Source organism: Acomys russatus, chromosome 20 (assembly GCF_903995435.1).
Source record: "Acomys russatus chromosome 20, mAcoRus1.1, whole genome shotgun sequence".
Taxonomy (NCBI): domain Eukaryota; kingdom Metazoa; phylum Chordata; class Mammalia; order Rodentia; family Muridae; genus Acomys; species Acomys russatus.
Window position 1 is genome coordinate 10,345,793 of NC_067156.1, and position 27,961 is coordinate 10,373,753.

At 39.5% G+C, this 27,961-nt stretch overlaps 1 protein-coding gene across 6 annotated transcripts in view; it reads right to left on the bottom strand.

Annotated features, from left to right (window-relative positions):
• Trappc8 (trafficking protein particle complex subunit 8) overlaps positions 1-27,961 on the bottom strand; it is an 84,321-nt gene that overhangs the window by 41,599 nt on the left and 14,761 nt on the right. For 3 of the 6 annotated variants that reach the window (XM_051163663.1, XM_051163659.1, XM_051163660.1), the window contains exons 3-10: positions 16,533-16,622; positions 15,550-15,724; positions 12,957-13,110; positions 8,845-8,938; positions 6,510-6,766; positions 4,947-5,062; positions 3,178-3,328; positions 1,599-1,699 (exon numbers count right to left, since the gene is read on the bottom strand). In XM_051163663.1, coding sequence (XP_051019620.1) covers positions 1,599-1,699; positions 3,178-3,328; positions 4,947-5,062; positions 6,510-6,766; positions 8,845-8,938; positions 12,957-13,110; positions 15,550-15,724; positions 16,533-16,622 — 1,138 coding nt within the window. The remainder of the gene's footprint in view (positions 1-1,598; positions 1,700-3,177; positions 3,329-4,946; positions 5,063-6,509; positions 6,767-8,844; positions 8,939-12,956; positions 13,111-15,549; positions 15,725-16,532; positions 16,623-27,961) is intronic. The other 3 variants (XM_051163657.1, XM_051163661.1, XM_051163662.1) reach the window with 2 other exon arrangements.

Below are 27,961 nucleotides of genomic sequence, written 5' to 3' on the forward strand. Positions count from 1 at the left end.
AGCCTGGGGATACAAGATGAGACCCTGTCTTTTAAAAGAGAAAGTCACAGCAGGTCCCAGAGCTTACACGTGTGAATCTAGCACTCCAGAAGTAGATAGATGATCAGAAACTTAAGATCACTTTTGGTTACACCCATACATAATCCCTCAAAACAAATACTTTGATGATCTTTCATACTTTCCACAATTTACATTTTTTTTTTTTTTTTTTTTTTGGTTTTTTGAGACAGGGTTTCTCTGTGTAGCCTTGGCCATCCTGGACTCACTTTGTAGACCAGGCTGGCCTCGAACTCACAGCGATCCGCCTGCCTCTGCCTCCCGAGTGCTGGGATTAAAGGCGTGCGCCACCACGCCCGGCTGCCACAATTTACATTTTTAATCAGGTATTCTTGAACAGCTAAATCTGCCTTAATAAAAACAAAAGATAAACTTGTAATGTTCACCACATATCTCAGGTTCCTAAATTCTATAAACTGTTAACTTTTTCCCATTAATTAATTAATTAATTAATTTAATCACTTTACAGCCTGATCCCAGCCCCTCCCTCTAAACTGTTACATTTTGAATAAATTATTTTACTTGCATCATATATGTTTTTTTGTGTATATTCACATGTGGAGGCACAAACGCCCTTGTCATACAGCACTCATGTGGAAGTCAGGGCAACTGTCAGGAGTCAAGTCTCTCCTTCCATCCCAGGGTCCAGGTATCAACCACCTTTAGCCACTGGTATCTTGCCAGCCCTAAGAATGCTGGGGTTTTTCTGTAAGCACTGCTATTACTATTACCTCTAAATGAATGATAGGAGGCTCAAAATTATATTTCTACTGCTGTTTTCCAATGCATCCATTCTATGACAGAAACACTAGAGTGCAAGGCATGTAAACCAGTGGGTAAAATTCTTGTTCAATCTAGCAGTCTCATTAACTTAGTAAAAAATTGCTTTTATAGTGATGAACGTCTACTCAAATGTACAGTAATTTTCATTCACTACAATGTAAGCTTTAATACTAGCTTAAAAAAGAAATGACAGTTAAGGCTCCTAACATAAGTTTATCTCCTACCCTTTCGAAATCTATCCTTCAGTATTTTCCATATACATAAACTGTCCTATTCGTGTAACGCACAATTCTAGAACAGTCTCCATGGCTGTAAACCCTTAGCCACACTGAGTGTAAACCTACCTATCAAACACCCAGGAGCCTTCTCCTGATAACCTCGGGTGCAGTCAGCCTCCCTGTGAGGACCCTAATAACAGGACTCACTACTCTCATTTCTCCCTGAGTCTGTATTATTAGATTTTTTCATGCTTCTGCCTAATTACCAAGAAACATTCAAAATGGCTAATTTCTGTAAGTAAAATAGAAAAAGCCACAAAACAAAACTTATCCCAAATGTAGTACAGTACCTCAACACTACATAGATCTGCTTGTCATCCACAAATGCAACCCAACTGGGAACTGAAAAGAGACGCACTATTTTCACTTCAATTTGTCTCTAAATTAACTTCATTTGAGAATCTAAGGCATAAAAAGCAAAGAACTACTCAAATCAAATCTGTCTCAAAATGGGCAAAATCTAATATTATAGGCACCTACTTGCAGATATCCCTGTATGTCTGAATTGCTGTGTCCATGTAATGAGCAGGATATGGCCTCGGAGCTCCTGGCTGAAGAAAGGCTGACACTGCTGCCATTTCCTAAAAAGGAAGAAGAAGGAAAAAAAAAAAAAAAAAACCCACCAGTATTTCAGGAGAAACATTCTCATAGTTAACACTCAGTAAAGCTAAATACTGGAGGTCTCAGAATATATAAGTATAAATTACAGAGTTTAATTCACTCAAAACAATAATTTGTTTTGTTTTGACTTAAAATTCTGGTCTTTGCTGGGTATGATGGCCACTGTTAATCTCAGGATTTGGAAGTCTAGCCTGGTCTACACAGTAAATTCTAGGCTAGGCAGGCTACATAGAGATCCAGTCTTAAAAAAAAAAAATGAGAACACAGAGTCATACATGATAAAGGTATATCCTTCATGTCCACAAGAAAGGTAAAACCTGAAAATTTCGTTGTGAGGTGATTTTGTTGTACAGACATCAGAATATGCGTATATAAACCAAAATGACTATAATATCAGTGAGGTTTTTAGTTTTTGTTGTTATTGTTGTTTTGTTTGGTTTGAGTTTTGGTTTTTCAAGATAGGGTTTCTCTGTGTAGCCTTGGCTGTACTGGACTCACTTTATAGACCAGACTGGCCTCGCAGTCACAGAGATCCACCTGCCTCTGCCTCCTGAGCACTGGGATCACAGGCATGTACCACCACGCCCAGCAGAGAACATTTTAAGAAATAATTTTGTTTTGTTTTTTAAGATAGGGTTTCTCTGTACAGCCTTGGCTGTCCTGTAGACTAGGCTGGCTTGAACTCAAGAGATCCTCCTGCCTCTGCCTAAGTGCTAGGATTAAAGATGTGTACTACCACTATCCAACTTAAGCTATAATTTTATTGGAATGCCATTATATATTCAGTCTATTGTTACACATTTAAACAAAAACAAAACCTATGCTTTATGGCTGTACAATTTTCCCATTTTTATCTATATTTGATAAATATTGCAGTATCTAGTAGCAGCTATATGGAGAAGAGTTTAGTGCAGAAAATGAGGTGTATTTATTATAGCATTATACATTCATAACTGAAGATACCTGTAATTTATAAGAGCTATTGTAAAAGCAATAAATCTGAGAGGAACAGTTTTGGAACAGTCCTCTTGAAGCCTACTCATTTGTGTAATCAAAGCACGAACAAAACCATCAACTGGTAACTTGGAAGATGACCTACATAACTTGATGGCCAGCTTAGCATGGCTAGAGGATACAATGTAAATACTGAATGTTTCCTCCCAGTGGATAGAGATGAAGAGGAGCTCCTAACATGAGGGTGGAAGAGGAAAAGAACTCTGCTTTGAGCCAAGAACTGTACAAAGAGGAAGAAGACAGCAGATACTTCTCTGGAGAAGAAATCCATGTCCACAAGTACTGACAATCAACACTAATTTTCTAAAATGCACCGAAGGTTTATAGGGATATAGCCCAACAAGACACAGACAAGTGCCTAGCCCATGCAAGGTCCTGCACTTGATTCCTAGCAGCACGAAATATATGAATGAACAGGACCAACCAAGGCACCAGCTGCATAAAGCATTGCTTGATCATTAAGAAAATCCTTCTTTGCAGTGTGATAGCAGCTGTAAGCCAGATCATAATGTTGCACCAAAAAGCACAAGTCAGCCATTTTCCTGATCTGAAGCTCAGGTGCTTCTGGAGGATACCTAGGACATAAGAAATAATTTATCATTTGTGGTACATCACACCATCACACATAAAATGTATAGTAAGTTACTCAACTATCCAGAACACGAATTTGATCTGTTTTATACAATCTATCTTCAAGGAAGAATGTCAATTTTCAAAACTATTTGAAGTCAAAAGTTAATTATATGTTTAAGTTATAGCCCTGCAAACTTTTCACTTGCAGACAAACATTTGCCCCTTGGACAAGTTATAAAGTAAATAATTGGTTAGTACCAGGTAACTTATTTATATAATACACACACACACAAACACACACACACACACACACACACACACACACACACACATACACACACACACACACACACACAGACTCAGTCATTTTCCATTAAAGAAAAATTTGTTTGTTTGTTTGTTTTTCGAGGCCAAGTTTTTCTGTCCTGGACTCACTTTGTAGACCAGGCTGGCCTCGAACTAGCAGAGATCCACCTGCCTCTGCCTCCCCAGTGCTGGGATTAAAGGCGTGCGCCACCATGCCCAGCTAAAGCAAGATTTTTTTTTAAGAAACAAAATTTGCTAAACATACTCTTTGTCTTAGAACATCAGGCCAAGGAGCCCAGCACGGTGACACCAATGCTTGGGGCCTAAAGCAGGAGAGCGCCAAGTTGAAGGATGAGTGGGGCAATTCAGCAAGAGCAAAGCATTTTAGACAAAAAGGGCCACTACTGAGTACCCAATCAAATTCCATGATCTTATTAACAGAGAAACAGGTTCAAAATAAAATGACATTGTGAGTTATTTGAGCTTTGTTTGTTTTTGCTTATCATCGCTCTAGGCATGGGCTGTTGACTACCGTATCAGGCATGAATACATCTTGGTCAAGCCTCAAATCCAACTTAAGAGCAATTAATTACACATGTAACATTGATGCCACTACTGGAGCAGTAGGGTGGCCTGGCAGATGGCTACTGTGACACCCAACACCCCCTGCTGATCAGAGGACTGATGACTTTCTGGCATTAAGAGAGCTAACCACCAGGGAGTAAACTGTCCCGATCACTTCAAGTCTGCTTCCTCAGGGTTCTGAAATCAAATCACTGTGGAGTCTTCAGCGATAGTTATCGTGAGTGAGCAACTAAGAGCAACAGCAAAAACCCTTGCTGTTTCGGCTGAAGAATTTATTTTCCAATGTCCAATTAAGCAAATGGCAGTAATTCACACCAGAAAGCCCAGTGCTTGGGACACTTAAATAGGATTATTACAAGTCCCAAGCCAGCCTGGGTTCAAAGTCAGACTCCATCTCAAAATATAAATTAATTTAAAAGTCTAGTAAGAATTTTTTTGTGTTGGTTTTTGGTTTTTCAAGACAGGGTTTTCTTCTGTAGCCTTGGCTGTTCTGGACTCGCTTTGTAGAACAGGCTGGCCTTGAACTCACAGCGATCTGCCTGCCGGGATAATGCACCACCACACCTGCCAAGAATTGTTTTTTAAATCAGAATTTAATTAGTGTCTCTCTTAGATATCTGAGTTTTGACCAATATGAAAGTAAGAAACTAAAAAGGTAATCACGTTTTTGTGGTCAAACACACAAAGTTAAACGCAAAGAATTAATAAGTACTGTGACATTTTACTCACAACAACCCAGATGTACTCTTCAGCTCGTTAATGCTCTTTTCTGGAACTTTGCTGCCACTAAACCATTTCTTAGTGGCAGAAAACAGAGATCGACTCAAACCTTTCCTTGATATTAGCTAGGAAAAAAAATTAACAGATTGACATACATAAAGGCTTGAAATATTTTTTATTAAAAAAATTTAAGCTTAACTAATGAGTAAACAATCTTTTTTTTTTTCCCCCCCAGGACAGGGTCTTGGACTCACTTTTTTTGTAAAACAGGCTGCCTGCCTCTGCTCCCAGGGCTGGGATTAAAGGCATGCCTGCACCATGCCTAGTTCTGTAAACAGTCATTTCAATAACACTAATTTAAAAATATTTAGGGGCTGAGGAAATGGCTCGGTAACTAATAGCACTTATTGCTCTTGCAGAGGACCTGTGTTCGGCTCTCAGCAGCACATAGTCCCTCAAAACTAACTGTATCTCCAGTTCTGGGGAATCCAACACCCTCTTCTGGGTTCCAGAGGGACTAGGCATGCATGCGATACAAATAATTACACAGGAAAAACACTCATACATATAAAATAAAACCAAGAACAGTTTTTTAAAAAAGATTTATCTATCTATCTATCTATTTACTATGTATACAGTGCTCTGCCTGCAGGCCAGAAGAGGACATTAGATCACATTATACATGGTTATGAGCCACCCTGTGGTTGCTGGGAACTGAACTCAGGACCTTTGGAAGAGCAGGCAGTGCTCTTAACCTCTGGAGCTATCTCTCCAGCCTAACAGTTTGTTTTTTAAATGTCTAATATAGGCTGTAGAGATGGCTTGGTGGTTAAGAATACTGGCTGGCCGGGAGGCAGAGGCAGGAGAGGATCATTGTGAGTTCAAGGCCAGCCTGGTCTACAAAGCGAGTCCAGGATAATCAAGGCTATACAGAGAAACTCTGTCTCAAAAAACCAAAAAACAAAACAAAACAACAACAACAAAAAACACTGGTTGCTCTCGCAGAGAAGAGAAGTTCACTTCCTTGCACCTACATGGTGCTCACAACTATCAGTTACTCCAGTTCCAGGGCAGCCAATGCCCTCTTCTGTCCTCTGTGGTCACCAAGTACAAAAAGAATGTATACATTATTATATACATATACATTATTATATACATATGGGCAAAACATTTATACATATAAAATTAAAATCGATAAATAATCTTAAGAAAATAACCTAATAAACTGAAAAAGTTGCAAATGAAAATGAAAAGAACTTTACCACTGATACTAATTTCAGTTAGTTTTCACAACTTATTGCAAAACACAACTTTTTTTTAAAGATTTATTTATTATTATATATACAGTACTCTGCCTGCATGTACACCTGCAGGCCAGAAGAGGGCACCGGATCTCATTATAGATGGTTATGAGCCACCATGTGGTTCCTTGGAATCGAACTCAGGACCTCTGGAAGAGCAGTCAGTGCTAGTAACCTCTGAGACATCTCTCTAACTCCAAAACAAACCTTTTAACAGTTTTACACTCAGACTTAATTTGAAGATTAGTAACCCCAAAAACTTAAGTCTTACCTGATCATTTAACTGCCGAATTGTTTTTTCTATATGTGGCAAAAGGCCACGGAATGTAAACTCTTGTATAAACTGTCGAATTCTATCATGATCAGTAAGTGTTAAACAAGCACCACGAGTCACTCCAGTACTTGCTTTCTTTGTTTCGTGTACTGAAGAAGCAGACTTTGCATGATCTGAGCCATCGGTATTAAGAGGGTCACCACACTGGTCTAATTGAAGTGGATGAACTCTGAAGTTATTTGGTAAGCCATCTACTGAAAAACAAAACTCTCTTTTACTCTCAGAACGCAACGGAAAACTTAACAAAACTACCACAGCATTAAAGGAAAAGATGCTGAAGCCCTTTTCTCTGTATGTACTGAGATGAAATACCATTAACATTTTCCTATGCTAAATTAAGTTAAAGGCTTGAATTGGTGAGATGGTTCAGGGAAAGCTCTCTGAAAACTGAGTTTGATCCCTGGACTCCACACATGAACAGAAAGAACCAACTCCCTACAAGCTGTTCACTGACCTCCACATACATGACACTGAGCCCATATGCACATGCTTGTACACACACAATTAAATGTGTGTAATAAAGGTTTTTAATTAAACTAAAGCGGCACTTGAGTTAATAACTGTTGCCTCTACACAAGACTCTAAGAAACTCAGTTTTATAATACTACATTGAACCACCTTATTTTTTGGAGGACAAATAAGGTTTTACTGAAAGGCAGAGTAATAGCTACTGATGCAGGGAGGGTCCTGAAAACAGGCTATCTTATACAATGGATTGCTGTTAAATATCATAGCTGAGATATAAAAAATTACAGCAATTGCACACAGTGGCACATGCCTACAATCCCAACACCTGGAAAGCTGAGACAAATGGATCTCAAGTTCAAAGGCAGACAGTGAGTTCCAGGCCATGCTGAGCTACACAGTAAGACCAACATAACAAAACCAAATAAATTTTAGAGCTATCATTACCAAAACTACAGTTTAAAATATAGGAATGTAGTACTAAAAAATCATATGAATTTGGGAAATTATGCTGTATATTACATTTCCCTAGCTTTCTGAAAGAAAAACCTAATAACACTGTTCTCTTTTTAATGTGATATTAGTAGTTTGATTGAACCGGCATGGCCATTTTTAAATGTTTTATTTATTTGAGTGTACATGAAGCCCCCAGAGGCCAGCAGAGGGCATTAGGCTACCCTAGAGCTGGAGTTAAAACAGTTGTAAATAATTTGGTGTGGGCACTGAGATCTAAATCAGGGTCCTCTGGAAGAGAAAAAAAAACACTGAGCTCTCTCTCTAACCCTAGGGATCTACTACTCTCCCCACCCTGACAGGGTTTCTCTGTGTAGCTTTGGGTGTCCTGGACTTGCTTTGTAGACCAGAACTTACACCCATCCGTCTATCTCTACGGCCCTGCGCCAGCCCAGTGCTGGGATTAAAGATGTATGTCCCCATGCCTGGCTTTGACCTACTATTTTTATAACACAAAGTTTTGAATGTAAACAACAACAACAAAACCAGAATTCAAAGGACTTCATAAAATCAGGAAAAACTCTTAACATCTGAGCCAGGTATGCTGGCACATGCCTATCTCCCAGTACCTGGGAGGTAGAGAAAGAGAATTTTAAATTCAAGGACAGCTTATGCTATACATAGAGATGCCTGAAATTCCAGCTACTTATGAAACTGAGACAAGAAAATGCCAATTTAAAGCATAGTCTAATAACTTAGTCAAGACCTCATCTTAAAATTTAAAAAAGGAAAAGGTGAGAGCTGGAAAGATGGCTTAGTAGTTAGGGCCATGAACTGCTCTTGCAGAGGACCTGAATTCAGTTCCCCCCGCCACATCAGGCTGCTCACACTACTGTATGTAACTCTAGCTCTAAGAAGATCTCATGCTTATGGTCTCCTCTGGCAGAGCCAGAAACACACACAACTTAAAATAAATCCTTTTTTAATTTTTTTAAAGAAAAGGTGCTGGGGATATGTCAGGGATAGAGTATTTAACCAGTATCTGCAAAACCCTAAACTTAATCACCAGCACTGAAATGTGTGGTGTTGAACATTTACTCATTCTTTTGTTTGTTTTTGTTTTGTTTTTGTTTTTTTTTTTTTTTGATACAGGGTTTCCTTGTGTAGCCCTGGCTGTCTCAGAAATAGCTCTCTAGCTTTGTAGACCAGGTTGGCCTGGTCTCAAAGAGACCAGCCTGCCTCTACCTCCCAAGTGCTTGGATTAAAGGTGTGCACCACCACCACCCAGCAAGAGAGCTTTAATAACAATAAATACTTTCAGCCAAAAGAGAACTTAGAGAAAGTATAACAAGACCTTTAACTTCGTTATCTAGTCCATCCAATGAAAGCAAGTTACTATCAGAATTCTTACTGGAGGGCAGAGTACAAGGGCCATCTTCATATGATTCCTAGCAAAATAAAACGCAAAGCATTAGCAATAAAATTAGTCATATTTAAATACTGCCAAATATAGTAATACCTATGCCTCTCCTGCTGAATGTGGCTTCATGGACTTGCTAAAGCACTAATCGTCTCTTCTGGCCATCTATTCCATAATGATCCATAATGCAGTGTTTTAATCTTTTTTCATACTCAGTTGAACTATGCTAATTCTTCTACATTCAAATGACGTCCATCTCAAATGTATCTCAATATTCATGCAGATAGTTACATGGGCACATAAATATGGCCATGAATCCTAAAAAAGTAATGGCAAAGGAAAAGCATAAAAGAGTAAGGCAGGAGGAAAAAAAAACAACCTCAAAATCTCCCAGGTTGCTGGGCGTGGTGGTGCATACCTTTAATCCCAGCACTCGGGAGGCAGAGGCAAAGGCAGAGGCAGAGGCAGGTGGATCTCTGTGAGTTCGAGGGCAGCCTGGTCTACAAAGTGAGTCCAGGACAGCCAGGGCTACACAGAGAAACCCTGTCTTGAAAAACAAAAACAAAACAAAATCCCCAGCTCACAGACATTAGGCTAACAGGAAGGGCTGTGAGAAGTACCCAGCACAGAGCTCCGCTCTATAAAGGTACTGAATTCTCAGGTCACCCCTGAGCCTACAGCACCACTCCATGACATGATCATTAAAAAAGCAAAACAAAACAAAACAAAAGCTGTTTTGCATCCAGTTGGTTTGGGTTCCTTTACGTCTAAAGCCCATCATAATATGAAACAAATTCAGCATTATTTTTTATTTTATTTATTTATTAATTCATTCATATTACATCTCAATTGTTATCCCATCCCTTGTATCCTTCCATTTATTTCAATATTAAAATGAGTAAAATGGGCTGGAGAGATGGCTTAGCGTTAAGAACACTTAGTGCTCTTATAGAAGAATCTGGTTCAGTTCCTAACACTCATATCAAGTGGTTCTTAACTACCTATAGCTGCAGTTTTAGGGTTTCCAATGCTTGAAGACATTCACATTTTAATAGTAAAATCATTACACCAATAAATCTTAAAAATAAATTAGTAAAATATTAAATACCATGCCCAGATTAAAAATTCTACATGACAGAAAGATATGGAAAAAAATTTTTTAACTAACATTTCTATTAGAGCAATAGTTTATAAACTTTTAAAATGGTTTTAAAATATCACATAAAGAGCAAATAAAGTAGTGTAGCTATACAAAATAAAATTTCCATTTATTTGAAAAATCCTCCTTTTAGGGGCTAGAGACATGGCTCAGAGGTTAAGAGCACTGCCTGCTCTTCCAGAGGTCCTGAGTTCAATTCCCAGCAACCACATGGTCGCTCACAACCATCTATAATGTGATTTAATGCCCTCTTCTGACCTGCAGGTGTACATGTAAGCAGAGCACAATATCCATAATAAATAAATAAAAATATTAAGAAAAAAAAAGAAAAATCCTCCTTTTAAATGAAAGAATCAAATCTTGTTGTTGTTTGTTTTTTTCAGGACAGCCTGGCTGTCCTAGAACCCACTCTGTACACCAGGCTGGCCTCAAACTTAGAGATCCACCTGCCTCTGCCTCCTGAGTGCTAGGATTACAGGTGTGCACCTCCACTGCCAAGCTAAGAAAATCAAATCTTTACTGATCAAATAAACCGAAGACTCTTGGCATCCACTCTACCAAGGTGCACACAGTGTTACTTGATTATGTGAAAGAAATTTTACAACTATCCACTTCAACCAACAAATAACCAACACTAGCTTAAAACTCAAGAAACTAACAAGGGAGGAAGAAATAACACATCAAAAACTCAAGAACGGAGACCAAACGACAGAGCAACATCCACCCACTAAGAAAGTCAGAACGTAGGAAGACAACCCCAGGACAGGGAAAATAATAAAGGACAAACCAACAACATTGTTAATTTGGGGGATATAGGATGGGGCTGAGGTAGGGTCTGAGGCACATACCAGTCTGGCTTTGAATTCATAGAAATCCACCTGCCTCTGCCTCCTGAGTGCATTCTTGCTTAATTTAATAGATAAATCCAAATGTCGATCTCTATATGCCTGACAAGTCTTATTCAAGTCTTAGTATATGCTCTGGTGTGAATGAGGAATGTCCCCATAGGATCATGTTTTAGGGTATTTGGTTACCCCAGCAGAGTTTTGGAACTTTTATGAGGTTGAGGTTTACTGGAGGAAAAATATCACTTGGGCCAGCTTTTGAGGGTTTACAGCCTCAAGCCACTTCCTGCTTGTTCTGTTTCCTTCGTGTAGACAAAAAGTGATCTCTATGCTTTCTGACTACCAGGTCAGCCTCAGACTCCTACTTCCACGCTTTTCCCAGCATGATGGACTTCATTTCTCAGAAACTGTAAGGTGAAATAAACCCTTTCTTCATGGTATTTATCAAGCAACAGAAAGTAACTGATTCAGTACATAATTCACTTTTGGAAAACATAGCTCTCATATACCCCCAGGTGCTGTACTTGATTAAAAACCACTTTTGAACCATTTTATTTAAGAGCTCACACTAACGGATCAAAGCTCGCCGTGTTAGTACTTGTTGTCTTAGCTAGCCACCGTGCAAGGTGGTACCTTCAGGGCAGCCTCTTATGTTGATGTGCCTTCACAGTAGCCTCTTATGTTGATGTGCCTTCACAGCAGCCTCGCCTTTATTTTCAGTTGAAACTTTAAGGTGCAAGATGAGAGTGACCAGAAACATTTCTATCTGTTACTTTAGCCTTGTCATGTGCTCCATGATCTGAGGTGAGCATGCCCAACAACACATTTGTCTGTCCTTTAAGTTATGAGTTAAACTAAGCATGCTTGGGAAGAAACACAACAGAGAATGGTTAGGAATGGCCCAAATGAAATCCTCATGATTCCTCTGATCCAGGGTGCTGCTGCTTTAGAAATAACTCCCCTGTCCGCCACGCCTGCTGCATGTAAGACACTTTCTCCCCTCTTGTATGTCTTAGCTATGCTTGCTTTGGCTTTGCAAAACCACTATGTTCAGTTACAAAACTAATAAAAATATTTTGGACCCGTGCTAGTGCATATCAAAAATTTCAACACCGAGCTGGGCGTGGTGGCGCACGTCTTTAATCCCAGCACTAGGGAGGCAGAGGCAGGCAGATTGCTGTGAGTTCAAAGCCAGCCTGGTCTACAAAGAGAGTTCCAGGACAGCCGGGGCTATTACACAGAGAAATCCTGTCTTGAAAAATCAACAACAACAACAAAAGTCAACACGTGGGATGTTGGCATCCTGCTGGGGCAGGATGATTCAGAGACGGAAACAGACAGCCTGGGCTACAAAGCAACTTCACACACCGCTTGCCTATCCTATATGTAAAGAAAACAAAAAGCTAGCCAGACCTAGTGACACACACCTTTAATCCTAATACTGAGGTGGATCTCTTTGAGTTTCCAGCCAGTCAGGAATAAGGACCCTGTCTCTATCCACCCCTCAAACAAAATAAAACAAAAAACCCCCACAAACAAAAAACTAAAATTTTTTAAAAATAAACTTACAAACTGTCTCTGTCATTTTCTCACTTTGGAAGCTGCTAACCCGTAATTCCTATATACTCAGGTAATGAATTTTATTCCTTCTCAAGTCTCTAATGGGGTTAAAGACTAGATAGTTTAGTTTTACAATTAACCTTAGTTTAGGGGTTAAGATGTTTTTAGGTCTAGATAGATGTTTTAAGTTGATAAAGATGAGATATGATAGATATGGATTTACATTCAGAATTTTAGACACACCAAGATAGGAAAGATGTTTTCTTCAAGGCTGCCAAATACAAACAGCCAAAACACTATGAATATAACATTTATATAATTCCTGATTGTTTCGTGGTTCTTCTTGCTGTAGGTAGTTTATTGTATATATGTGTAATAATATAAATGTATATGTAAAAAAAGAAAAATAATTTTTTTTAAAAGTGGGGAAAAAAGAAGCTTAAATACAACCTTTGTGGATTGGTTTGGTTTTTCCAACGTACCTGGTTTTGAATACTATTTTTCTGAAGATACTGACTCCAAGGATCTGGTATCTGCTCATCTGATGCTCGATTCGGTGCTCGAGAGTTAATTTTAAGTAAATAGCAACCCTGAGTTCCATATTTCTGTTTCATTTCTTCATAAATTGATTCAGCTCTAAAGAAAAGAGAAAGAACTTTGTAGTAACTCTAGACAGACCTTAATTTGACGTTTATTTGTCCATATATTACCTTCCTATTTTCATTTATGTGTGGAGGCTAACGACTCATCCCACACTGCATATGGGAACATCAGAGAACCATTTACAGGAGTTGGTTCTGTCCTTCTAGCACATGGGTTCTACACACTGAACTCTGGTCATCAGCCTTAGCGGCAAAAACCTTTATGCACTGAGACATCCAGTGAGCAAGGACAACAAATTTAATTTTATTTAGGCCTTTTTAAATGTATGTGTATAAACCTGAATGGATTTGATGTGCACTATCTGCATGCTATAGCCCAAGGAGTCCAGAAGAGGGTGTTAGATGTCAGATCCCCTGGGGATAAATTACAGGCAGTTGTGCACTGTCATGTGGGTGCTGGGACCTGACCCTGAGTCATCTGCAAAGGTGGCAGGTGCTCTTAACCCTGACAACAGACTGCAAATAACCCAAGAATAACCCCCAAAAGGCAAAACAGAACATTAAGAGAATATAAAAATGTAAAATAAAAACTCAGATCTTAATTAAAACTTATCAAATCTGTTGCATAGGCAATTCTGATGGCCAAACTACAGAAAACAAAATTAGTTTCTTTACAGTACAGACCATCTGTAGCCCTCCACATGCTATAATGCAGATTGCCTACTTCCAGAGCTACTTCAAACAGATTAGCAGCTTCCTGTCAACTGTGGGAATTCATATTCAGAAAACATAATTTGAGAATCTTTTAAAACCATTTGTTAATAAATGAAAAAAATTATAACATCAAAAAATTTATAGGACAGGGAAGGAATAAAAGGAAAGAAAACTATACCACAGCAGATGACGCTCTCACTGCACAAACCTATCCTTTGTTCTTGAAATTTTTGATTAGCTGAAGCCTTGAGCTACTTCTCAGATTAAAAAGGAAAATCTTTCCATATTTTGAAAATACCATACACACCATCTTGGACTACATACCAAGTTTGAGCCCAGCTTAGGCTACATGAAATCCTGTTTCAAAAAGAAAGGAAGGAAAGAGGGAGGGAGGGAGGGAGGGAGGGAGGAGGTAGGGAGTTACTAACTATGCTAACTGTTGATAAGAGAAAATGAATTGAAATGTGACAACCTAAGAAGCAAATAGCTCAACTATAAGAAATTAAATTCTAGTGCCATTGGGTTTGGTCTGCTTGTTTGTTTATAATTTTTTAAATCTTTCAAGGCTAGATATTGAACCCAAGCCAAAAAAAAAGAAAGAAAGAAAAGGATAAGCTATATCCCAGAGCTACACACATATCTAGCCCCAAGTCTAGTTTAAATAGGTATCTTTAGTCAATTGACTATCACGAGTAGACGGGGACACCGGGAGAATATGAAGACTTATTCACAAGCAAATGCTGATATTACACAGATAACACACACACACACATAATAAAATTATTTTAAAAATTAAGAATCACTGGCCTAATTTTTAAATGCCTATTGGACATCCTTATTACAACTATTCAATAGAAGAAAATCAGTGTTCAATTGACTCAAAGAAATTTTAATAACCAGCTCACTCTATTTTCTTTTTAACTTACACTACTCTTTATCCAATGAGCTTTGGATTTTTTTTTTCATCATAAAGATGAATACTCTAAAAGAAGTATTTGTTGTTTCTGAGTTTAATTTTATAGGAAATGAGAGAGAGGGTGGAGTTATTGCTCAAAAGTAGACTGTGCTGAGGATACAGTAGACAGCATGCTCAATCTCAACTACTGATATCATTACCAATATCTCAATCAGTGATTACGTATGTTCAAAAATAAGGATTATAAATTTTTAAAAAAGATTTATTTATGATTTATATAGTATTTGAGCCAGCAGGCCAGAAGAGGGCACCAGACCTCATTATAGATGGTTGTGAGCCATCATGTGGTTGCTGGGAATTGAACTCAGGACCTTGGGAAGTACAGCCAGTGCTCTTAACCTCTGAGCCATCTCTCCAGCCCCAGGATTATAAATTATAAGTCCTAAATGGCAGTCAGATAAGAACAAAATAAAACAAGGTTAATTTGACCTACACCTTCAAACAAATGCCAAAGTAAACTCTAAAGCATAAACATAAAATTATTTTTGTTTATATTACAAGAATTCATTTTAGGGGCTAACAAAACAGCTCAGTAAGTAAAAGCATTTGCCACCAACAAACTAAGTTCAATCCCCAGGCCCCCAAGGTAGAAGAGAATCAACTCCTAAAAGGTGTCTTCTGATCTCTACATGTGTGCCATGAGACATATGCATATGCATGCAAGTGCGTGCTCCTGTGCACACACTCACATGTACACACACACACACACACACACAGAGACACAGATATTTGATTCTTTTTTTGTTAAAGTAAAACAATTAAAGTATAAAATGTAACACTTACCTCTGCTCATCTCCTGAAGTTACATCATGCAAAAGCACATAATATTTAAGTGTATTTGGGATAAACCATTTAGGGTAGGAATAATCACTGTTGTGCTGAATTCGGTGCTGTTCTTGTGACAACTTTGAAAACTGTTCCATAGGTTCAGCTTCACCAGACGATGCCACCAGCATACCTTATAACCACATTGTCAGGGAAATTATTACACCTCTCAATGATAAACACCGCCTTATTTATTTATTTGATTGGTTTTTCTCGACAAGAGTTTCTCTGTGTAGCTTTAGCTGTCCTGAACTAACTAGCTGGCCTCGAACTGAGATCCACCTACCTCTGTCTCCCGAGTGTTGGGATTAAAGGCGTGCCCCACCACACCCAGCAATACTGTCTTATTAATATAAATTTTAGAGGAGATCTTCTAGCCATGACTCATGGCACAGGCCTGTAATCCCAGCTATTCAGAGGGCTGAGACAAATTCAAGGCTGTCTCTGCATTACAGTGTGAGTTCAAGGCCAGCCTGAGCATCTAAGGAAGACCTCTTCCTCTGACCTCCATGTGCACACACACTTGCACAGCCACATGAGCATACAGCAATACAGCACACATATTCTCTCCCTCTCTCTCTCACACACACACACACCTCTTAACTACCCAGATCAAAACGTCTAAAATAAAGAAAAATAATTTTGAATGTGATATCATTACCAATAAAAAATTAATTTCTCCGGGATGGATGGTGGTGTGCACCTTTAATCCCAGCACTTGGGAGGCGGAGGCAGAGGCAGGTGGATCTGAGTTCAAGGACTGTGTGGTCTACAGAGTAAGTTCCAGGTCAGCCAAGGCTGCAGAAAAACCCATCTCAACAAATACAATAATGATAACAATAACAACAATAATAATTTCTCCATTTTTATAACTTCTCAACAGTTTTGTCTTTGTTTCTATGATTAATGACTTCCTGCCTTTCAGATGGCTTAAAGGATACATGCTAAATAGTGGTTCAGGAACTCATGATCTGATGCTGGCATGGACTGCAGAAAGGTCTCTCTGTAAGACTCAAACCATGGAGTAGTAGCTAAAATTAACAACATACAAAATGAGTAAAATTCATCAAAATCAGGTTATAAAAGACACTAACTTCTAGTAATAAACAAGTATTTTTATCTGTACTTTAAGATACATTTGATATCAAGGCAAACAACAATTTCTCTCATTTGTAGATGCCACATTTTATATAAATACATCAAATCACCGACACGAAGAGATACAGCATACATGTCATACATTTTACACTATTCACGCAAACACATAATTACTGAGGTTTGTAGAAAGACAGTGTCACTCCTAAGCTTGTGCTGCATCCCCAGAACTATGTACTTACTATATCAAAGTAACTAAACGTTAGGTCCCTGTAGCAGTCACCTCATGGTCACAAACAGTTCCTGTTCATAAGAAATAACACGTTACAACACTGACTCTCTACCAAGGTTGATTTTACCCCTCAGTAATAACTGAGAAGTACTGGAAGGTAGTTTTGGTTGTCACAACAGAGGAGACATGACTTCTGGTAGTAAGGGGAAGAAGTCAGAAACTCAAAGACATCTAAAGAGTGCACAGAGCAAACCAGTTCCACATACACAAAGAATCAACTAGCTCAAAATGTCAAGATGGGTATGTGGTGAATTCTACAGCTTGATGACTTGAGCATGACCACAACAAAGCCTTTTAACATTTTTACATATTACCATCCCCCCTTCACACACACACACCCTATGCAATGTGGAGGGTTTTTTTGTTTGCTTTTGGTTTTTCAAGACAGGATTTCTCTGTGTAGCCCCGCCTGTCCTGAACTTGATTTGTAGACCAAGCTGTCCTGAAACAGAGAGCCACCTGCCTCTGCCTCCCCAAGTGCTGGGATTATAAGCGTGTGCCACATGTCCGGCCATGGGTTCTAGGAACTGAACTCAGGTGGTCAGGATGCAGCAACAAGCACCTCTACCCACTGAGCCATCTCACGAACCCACCACAGCCTTTCTAGAGAGAATTCCAAAAGATAATGACTTTATCATCAAGCCAACTTTTTAGCAACCAATATCGTTATCTTAGTGTTTTTAAAAGTTGAACATACCTGGGGCTGGACAGATGGCTCAGAGGTTAAGAACACTGTCTGTTCTTCCAAAGGTCGAGTTCAATTCTCAGCAACCACATGGTGGCTTACAACCATCTATAATGAGATCTGGTGCCCTCTTTTGATGTACAGACAGGCACACATTTAAGCAGAATACTGTATACATAATAAATAAGTAAATCTTAAAAAAAAAAAAAAAGTTGACCAAACTTAGAGTTAGTTGGGCATTGTGGCTCATGCCACTAATCCCAGCGCTCAAGAGATGGAAGCAGGATGATAACAAACCTGACAACAGCCTGAGCTACAATGTGAGATCAGGCCTCAGACAATTGAGTGAACGAGAGAGAGCAAGGGAAAAAGTAAGGGTGCTGGGCAAAGCCAGTTAGGCAGGCATAGTGGCACATGTCTGTAATCCTAGCATTTTTAAGGTGGAGGCTAGAGGACCAGGCCTAAGTGACTAGAAAGTGAGAAGAAGGAAAAAAAAAAAAAAAAAAACTATACGCATTGGCCAAATACCATATCTCATCTAGTGCCAAATAAGTTTCTTGTTGTTTGCTAAATGTTTTGTTTTGAGATAGGATCTCCCTATGTAGCCCTGTCTAACCTTTGATTACGTGTGTGTGTGTGTGTGTGTGTGTGTGTTTTAACTGCAGCCAGGTGTACATACCTTTGATTCCAACAGTGGGGACACAGAGACAAGAAGATCTCTGTGAGTTCAAGGCCAGCCTGGTCTACACAGTACTATACAGAGAGACCCTGACACACACACTTCCCAAAAAATACTAACTACAACAAATATTCTACAAGAAATGCTCATACTGGGCAGTGGTGGCGCATGCCTTTAATCCTAGCACCCATGAGGCAGAGGGAGGCATATGTCTGTGAGTTTGAGGCCAGTCTGGTCTACACAGTTCCAGGACAGCCAAAGCTAAACAGAAAAACCCTGTCTCAAAAAAAAAAAAAAAAAAAAAAAAAAAAAAGCTGAAGAGATGGCTCGGTGGTTAAGAACACTAGTTGCTCTTCCAAAGGGCCTGAGTCCAATTCCTGCAACCACATGGTGGCTCACAACCATCTATAATGGGGTCTGAAGCCCTATTCTGCAGGCATGCATACATACATAAATAAATAAATCTGGAGGAAAAAAAAAGGTATTTTGGGGCTGGAAAGATAGCTCAGCAGTTAAGAGCACTAACTGCTCTTCTAGAGGAACCAGGTTCAATTCCCAGCACCCACATGGCAGCTCACAATTGTCTGTGACTCACAGATCTGAGACCCTCACATAGATATATATGCAGGCAAAACACCAACACACATAAAATAAAAATAAGTAAATTATTAAAAGCAAAGAAATGCTCATATTTGGAGTCTGGTTAGGAAGACATTATTATAACATTTCCCAGCAAAACTATATTCTTCATGTAAATGGAGAATGAATAACACAATTGTATGCATTTGTCACAATAGGAAACTAATTTTCTCACCAACCAGAACAAATTCTTCCCTCCAAATCAGTTAAAAATAATCTCCAGCTAAAAAGTTCATGTGTGTTTTTACTAAGTAACAAAGTATGTCACAGAAAATGGCTCCCTTCACAAAATGGCTATATACCATAACAATTTTGATTAATTTGTTCACCTTTGTTGCCTTACTGTTGATTAAAAATTAACAAAATAAACAATAACAAAAAGAAAAAAACTGTAGTCACAGGAAAAAGTTTATGTTTGGTAGTAATCTCCCAAATTTCCATGCCATAATATATTATCTGTATTAGCGGATTTTAGCTGGGTGTGACAACAAATACTTGGACTCCTGGCAACTAGGAGATAGAGGCAAGAAGATCCAGAGTTTGAAGCCATCCTGGGCTACATGATCAACTGTACCAAGGGGAAAAAATTTAAGGAAAAAAAAGTTATGCTAAATTAAAAGTCTACCCATTAAATAGTACACTATGTAAACTACATACAGTCCATCCATTAAATGGTACACTAGGTAAACTATATATGGTCCAACCATTAAATGGTATACTATGTAACTAAAAGAGAAAGAGGAAACTCTCTCCATAAGGCTGTGAAGGAAAATGAGCAGCAGCCAAATCTAGGCATGGTGTCTCATCCTAGAACCCCGGCATTACAAGTCCAAGGCAGCACGAGGATAGCTGTGAGTTCAATGACAACCAACACTGTAAGGGCCAGACTGTGTCTCAAAAAACAAAGTAGCAGCCAAAAAGTACACATTTTGTGTAATAAAAGAAAAAATGTGAAAAGCTACACACATATTTGTTTATATTTTCAAAGACAAACAATGGAGAGATAACCCTAACACAGGAGGGCTTTGGTGTGACGTTTGTTAGCATGCATGAGGCCCTGAACTTGATTCCAAGCTCCCACAAGAGTCTAATCAGTTACCTCTCAGGAAGAAGAAAGGAGAGGGACAGAGGGAAAAGGGAGGGAGAGGAGTGAGTATAGAGCGAGGCTAACTCTGTCCCGTGGGTTTCTTTGGTCTTTTGTTCTGGTGTCTGAGACAAGGTTTCATAGAGACCAGGCTGACTTGAACTCACTGTGCCGAGAATGGTGACCTTGAAGTCCTTGTGGAGATCTGAATGTAACATGTCCCCATAGGCTCATGTATTTGAATATTTGATTCCTAGCTGGTGGCACTGTTTGGAAAGGTTCTGGGATCTTCAGAAGGCGGACCTTGCTGGTGGAAGACACATCCCTAGATTGGACTTTGAGGCTTTCTAGCCTGGGCCCATATTCTCATCTACTTCAAGACTGGCTGCCCTTGAGGCCATTTCTTCCCCAAAATAAACCTTTTCTCTCCTAAGTGGCTTTTGTCAGGGTATTTAACCAAAGCTAACAGAAATTAAACTAATACACTTCTGCCCCCTTTGCCTCCCCCTCCCAAGTGCTAGGACTACAGTGTGTGCCAACACACACGGCTTATGTGGTGCTAAGAATCAAACACAGAATATCATGCATCACAGACAAGCACCCTACCGCTGAGCTACAATCCCAACTGTGTTTCATGATTTGACTTTGGAACTTTATAAACGTAGTTATATATAAAAGTATATATAACTCTTAATTAAGTTGAGGAAAAAAGAAAAAAGCAAGATACATACTCAGAAACAGTTCGTGAGCATAGAGGAAACAGACATTAAGCACGGTTGTGGGAAGCAAGACAGGAATGAGTTTTCATCTCTCAGACAGGTGAACAAGTTTTTAACTCAGCCACGTGTTTTCCTTAGGTGCTGTGAACATGTGTGGTTCCTTTGTCTGCCTTTAACTTTGTTAACTGCCAAACTATTTGTGTTGTAATTTTAAGTATGCTTTTTGTAGGACGTGGAGGAGAAATGGTACTTTTTAATTTTTGTGTTTAACATAAGACTTTAACACTTAAAATGACAGTTCTCTCACCTTAAAAATGCTTGTACATAGTTAGTCACTATCTTTTTTATTGGCAAGTGAAACAGTAGCCATGATACCCTGTGATAGCTTCCTTCAACAAGACAAGCAAGCACTAAGAATGCAGACGATGAGATGTTTAAGGTTATCCTCTGCTACAACAGGAGTCTGGAGACTAGCAGCATCTCTATACAATGTACTTTGCCTTGATTGGAAGGGATAGTACATTTTTCTTTTTTAGCAAAATTAGATGCAGGTCAAACCAGGCTATTCCAGGGCAATGCATGGATTTAGGAAAAATACTATGAACCAAAAAATAAGCACAATGGATAATAGATGATGAACAGGTAAAAGTTTAAAAGCGCCAGAAGACCACTTTCATATATGAAAAATTAAAGACATGTTAACTGGCACAAATATGAAAAGTAGCAGAAACAGAGGCAATGGACAATAAAATAGGTAAGAAGGAATTTGAGAACAATCTGGGGGAAAGACTCATCACAAGAAATTACCTGTATATAACGAGGATTCTTTCAATTTCATTAAAGTGTCTTTCCAATTACTGTACCAATGAACACTAGCTTTAATTGACCGATCTGATGAAGAAAATATGGCGATGTTAAGCCAGGCTTATGAGGTAAATACCTAACATCTACTGCTTAAACAGAAGAGTGAAAAGTATGCCAACTCAGTCTAAAAAACTAGTACAGACAGTAAAAACTAGATGCACACTTCTCAACATATCTAACCCTGCATGAGAATGGATAATGCTGCTTTTAAAATAACCTTCAGTGCCACCAGGGCATGGTGGCACACACCTTTAATCCCAGCACTCAGGAGGCAGAGGCAGGTGGATCTCTGTGAGCCTGGTCTACAAAGCAAGTCTAGGACAGCCAAGGGTACACAGAGAAACCCTGTCTTGGAAAAAAACGAAACAAAACAAAACAAAAACCCTCAGAGTATCAATCTATCATGACGAAATTAGATTCTAACTATTTCAGTAGTACTTCATTGTATTTCATTCCTAGTTTCCAGAGACATAAAACTAAAGCTAAGCTCTGAGGCTGTGGCTCAGTGATAGAGTGCATATACCTAGCATGTGCAGGGCCTGAGTGAGGCTCAATCCGCAGCAGCCAGATAAATAAACTGAAAGGAGATAGCCTAGGTAGTGGAGAAGCTAAAGAAAATGTTTGTTTTGGTTTACCCTAATAATTTTTTGATAATTTGTCTAAACAGGTCAGCTATTAATAGTCCTGCTTTTAAAAGCAAATAGCACATAATACTCTTGAATAAAAATGCTGAAAGGGATCTGAGAATACAAGTAATATAATTAGGTAAGTTTAACAATCAAATAACAACTATTTCTATAAGCTATCTAGAGAAAGTACTTTAAGAAAATACTTAAAACTAAAGCCATTCCTGTTGGTCTGGTTGCTGGCCAAATGAGCAGACTCACATACCCCAAAATGTTTGTAACCTTACCTAAAAACTTACTCCTGTTTGACCAATAAAAAACCAACGCAACAGGACAGGGCAATGGGAAAGGTGTGGCTAAGGTTCACGGGCTTTGGAGACAGAGAGGTTCTTGGTAAAAGAAGCAGTCAGAGACCAGAAGATCTTGGGAAGGAGGCAGGAAGAGAAGAGTTAGGTGGAGAAAGAAGCACATGGCCGGGCGAGGCTGGAGGATTTGGCCTAGATAAAGATGATTTGCAAGTATTTGGGGTTATGGATAGGAGGAAGCTCAGTAGGAATTATTAGAAGCAGATGGCATGGGATGGGAGCAGGGAGATATGGGAGGTAGCTTAGAGGATTAATATCTGCCTTGCCCCAGGTGAACCAAGGGTATTTTAAAATATAACAGGTGTCTGTGTTTTTATTGATTGATAGCAGGTTAGAAAAATACCACTGTGGTTAATTATAGCCTAATAATAGAAAATTATTAAGCCGCTTTTTTTTTTCCAGTTTTTCGAGACAAGGTTTCCCTGGGTATCCTTGGCTGTCCTGGACTCACTTTTGTAGATCAGGCTGTCCACGAACTCACAGAAATCCACCTGCCTCTGCCTTCTATGTGCTGAGATTAAAGGTGTGTGCCACCACTGCCTGGCCATAGTTAACAGAAAGCAATTTTAAAAATCCATCTCTAGAGAAAAATAAATGGCCCCAAAGAAAGCAATTACATATAGTAAGTACTGGAAACCAAACACCTCCAAGTCTACACAGCCTTACCACAATACAAAGAACTGATTGATGAGTCTTCTTTGTGCCCTCAAAGGAGCATCTTAACAACTCAGGGTGAAACAAGAAACCTGCTTTAACAGATACGAGGAACCTTCTAACATGAAAAGAACCAAACAGAAAGAGTATGAAAAAAAAAAGAAAAAGAAAGAGTATGAATGAGAGAAAGGGTATAGAATAAAAGAAAATTGAAAAGTTAACAAGCCACTAGCAAGCCGGTGTGGTGGCGCACACCTTTAATCCAGGACACGGGAGGCAGAAGCAGGTAGATCACTGTGAGTTCCAGGCCAGCCTGGTCTACAGAGCGAGTTCAGGACAAGAAAGGTAACACAGAGAAACCCTGTCTCAAAACAAAACAAAAAGCCACCAACAAGTAATTAAAACTGATTTTTAAATATCCTGAGTTAACATTTCTTTTAAAAAAAGGAGTCCTGGCTATCATGGAACCCACTATGTAAACGAGGCTGTTTTCAAATTCAGACAATCCTTCTGCTTCTGCAGGAGTTAAAGGGCATGTGCCACCACACTTGTTTTCAAAGAACTATTGTTTTTAAGAGACAGGAAACAGTAAAATCACAATATAAGAGGCAATATAAAGTAAAAATGACAAAAACTGCAATATTCATGAAAATGATCAGAAGACTGACTATCCATTAAAATTCCACATCCAACTAAAAATAGTTCCAAGGGTGGAGAAGTGGAGAACAACTTCAAATAAAAAAAGAATTCAAGACTCACAAGACTAAAGACCACGCAAGACCAGATGGCTATTATTGCTCACTGCAGAGAGCTCAGAAGCCTTAAGTGGCCCAACGTGCATCTCAAACAGCAGGGCAAAGAGCCTCTTCTGAGTTATTTAAAGCTGAGAATAAGTAGGTTTCTTAAGAGCAATACTAGAAGCTCCTAAGAGGGCAAGTATCAAATCTGAGGGAAAATGTTTCTAATTGGTTCAGATAAATGATCGGTCAACTGCAAAATACATTTTCATTTACTTCTCAAAAATCTTAAAGAGAGATGACTCCATGGTTAAAAGAGTCAGCTATTGTTCCAGAGGACCCAGGGTCTGTTCCCAACATCTACATGGTGGTTCACAAGTATCTGTAACTCCAGTCCCAGAGGAGCCGACACCTTCTTCTGGCCTCCACAGGCACTGCATACATGTGGTGCAGAAATATACATGCAGGTAAAGCACCCATACAAAAAAATAAAAGGAAAGCATTCTAAGAATTTTTTTCCTTAAAAAATATTATTTTCTATACATCCCTCTCAGAAAGCTACTAGGAAAGACTCCTCCATCAAATCAAGAAAAATTCACCAAAAAAGATGAGAATGAATCAAGCTGGTTGCTCTTGCCTATGATCCTAACATGCAAGAGTCAAGCAGGACAAGTCAAGCAGGAGAATTCAGTCCTGAGGTGGAGGTGACCCAGAGCCAGTGAGCTCTAGTGCAGCCTACATTATAAAGAAGAATCTGTCTATATGAGAGAGAGAGAGAGAGAGAGAGAGAGAGACAGACAGACAGACAGACAGACAGACAGAGACAGAGACAAACAGAGAGACAGAGACACAGAGAGAGATAGAGAGACAGACAGAGACAGAGACAGAGGCAGACACAGAGACAGAGACAGAGACGAGACAGAGTGTTGGCTAGCTGGCTCAGGAGGTAAAAGCCCTTGCTGCCTGACACAAGTCTGAAAATGAGTATGGTCCACAGAACCTCATAATGTGGTCCTCTGACCTCCACACATGTGCCATGGTACTCACATCACAGATATACATGCACAATACTAATGATGATGTATTAATAAAGAGAAGAAATAAAAATCTCTAGGATGACAGCTGTGGAAGGTGCCTTCAGTAGTTACAAGACCAGGATGGAGTAGATGAACACTTTTCAACTTCTGTTTTGTTATCTTTCACCAATAAATGTTCTTATGCTTTTTTTTTTTAACAGTGTCTTAGTCTGTATTCCAGGCTGGCCTGGAACTATGCAGCGCAGGCTGGCCTTGAACTGGGAGCAACCCTCTCCCAGCAGTCTTTAGACTTATTTTCCTAACCACTCCTTCCCTCCCATTTTTTTCCCAGCTTGGGGCCATGCACACACTAAGCATGTGCTCTTTCACTAAGCTACACTCCTGACCCAAAAATGTTTAAAATTACACATTTATGGACATGACTCTTTGGAAAAATAAGAACCTTGTAATAACTAAAACATTTTGCCCCCAAAGCAATTTTCAGTTCCATGGGGGATGATACCATCCTCACTGGAGACACCAGTGATAGAGAAAGAAAAGACTCTAGAAGGAGATATTGATAAGAATTACTTGAAATGGGTGAGAGCCTACCCCTGACACTATTAATGATACTCTGCTATGCTTGCAGCCAGGAGCCTAGCAGAGCTGTCCTCTGAGAGGCTCCACCCAGCAGTGTCTCAAAACAGATGTTGAGATTTACAGAGAACCATAGGGAGTCTAGAGGAAAAGTGGTGAGAAGAAGAAAAAACCTGGAGGTGGCAGGAGCTTCACAAGGAGACCAACAGAGCCAAATGACCGTGGCCCAGAGGGACCTGCTGAGACTGAAGCACCAACCAAGGACCTTGCATGAACTAGATCTAGGGCCCCCTACAAAGATGTAGCCAGTGGGTAGCTCAGGCTTCATGTGGGTCCTCTATTGAGGGGAGGCAGGCTCTCTCTGGCATGGACTCTCTTGCCAGCTTTTCAACTACTTTCCCCTGGTGAGACTACCTTGCCAGGCCACAGGGAAGAGGGTGTGCTCAGTCCTGGTGCAACTTATTTTTTCCTTCTTTTTTTTTTTTCTTTTCTTTTTTCTTCTGATGCAATTTGACAAGCTGAGGTGGGGCTCCCCTTTTCTGGGGATTAGGAGAAGGAGGAGAGGGGAGAGTGTGTAGGACTGGGAGGTGAGGAGGGATGGGGCTACCACCAGGACATAAAGTGAATGGATGAAAGAATGAATGAACGAACGGAAAACTGACCTGACAAATTCAAAGTCCTACTCAGGAAAGTTGAGAGAATACAAAAAATTCTGAGCAAAATGATTTTAAAGATGGTTGCTAACACCTGAAAAAAACAAAGGAAGTATTTGGCCCTGCAGTAAACTAGTATATTCAGAAATAATATTGTAAGTAGTGAATATTAACCAGAAATTATGGAAAGTGTACTAGGTGGTACAGAAAGATTAGAGTAAGTAATCATCCCTGTCCTCAAAATTAACTGTCCTTACTGTTTAGATTAGTTTAAAACTATTATTAATTGTTTAATTAAAACTAATGAAGACATGGACACCAACATACAGATGCTACTTATAGCAAGGTGTGGTGACTCACACCTTTAATTCCAGCACTCAGGCAACAGAGGCAGATGGACCTCTATCAGTTCAAAGCCAACATGGTTTACACACCAAGTTCCAAGTCAAGCAGGACTACAGAGTGAGACCCTGTCAAGACAGACAGACAGACAAGAAAATAATGACATAGAAAATGTAACACAAGGCTAGTGTGATGGCTCAATTAGTGCGTAGATGCACTAGTTGTCAAACCTAACATCTGAATTCAGTTTCTAGGACCCACATGGTAGTAAGACAGGAACAACTCCCAAGTTATCCTCTGACCTCCACACTTGTGCATCCATACAGATACACATAAAGAAAAGAAAAGAAATTTAGAAGAGCTAGATGGATGGATGACTCAGCAGTCAAGAGCACCTGTTGCTCTTGCTTGGGTACCAAGTATGCACATGGTCCACAAACATACATGTGACCACAAACACACAGCTAGAGCAGTAGCTGAGAGCTTGTGTTTCGAGAAAACAAGCATGAGGTGGAGAGGATGACTAGACCTGACATGGGCTTTTAAATCCACAAACCTTCCCATTCCTCCCCAGTGACATGTCTCTTCCAACAAGGCCACACCCCATTATCCTTCCAGATAGCTCTACCAGCTAGGGACTGAGCACTCACAATGGGGACTGCGGAGCCATTCTCATTCAGACCCCCACACTAGATCTCCATGATAAGTCTAAAACTTTTTTTGAGAAAATATAACACCATAAAACAAAACAAAAAAATAAAGAGCTGGGCATGGTGGCACACGCCTGTAATCCCAGCACTTGGGAAGAGGAGGCAAGTGAATCTCTGTGAGTTTGAGGCCAGCCTGGTCTACAAAGTGAGTCCAGGACAGCTAAAGCTACACAGAGAAACCCTGTCTCAAAAACCCAAAAAGGCTGGCACGGCAGAGAAGAAAACTGCTTTCTCTCTAAGTGTTTTAAGCAATCTATGTGAATTTATCATTGTTACTAGTTTTGTTTTATTTCTCTAAGTGAGGGGGGTGAAGGATCTTGGAGGCAAAAAATACTTCAGTATAAAATTAGATGCTTTGTACATATCTATAGCCCCAAAAAGCCCAGGGGAGACAGAGGTATAAGATCAAAAGTTGAAGCCACCTTAAACTACATAGTGAGCTGGAGGTCAGCCTATTGGCCTGGAGATCTAGTGTGGCAGATCTCTGTGAGTTTGAGGCTAGCCTGGTCTACAAAGGGAGTCCAAGACAGGACTGTGTAGCCAGAGCTACACAGAGAAACCCTGTCTGAAAAGAAAGAGAGAGGGAGGGGGAAATGAAAGAAAGAATGAACAA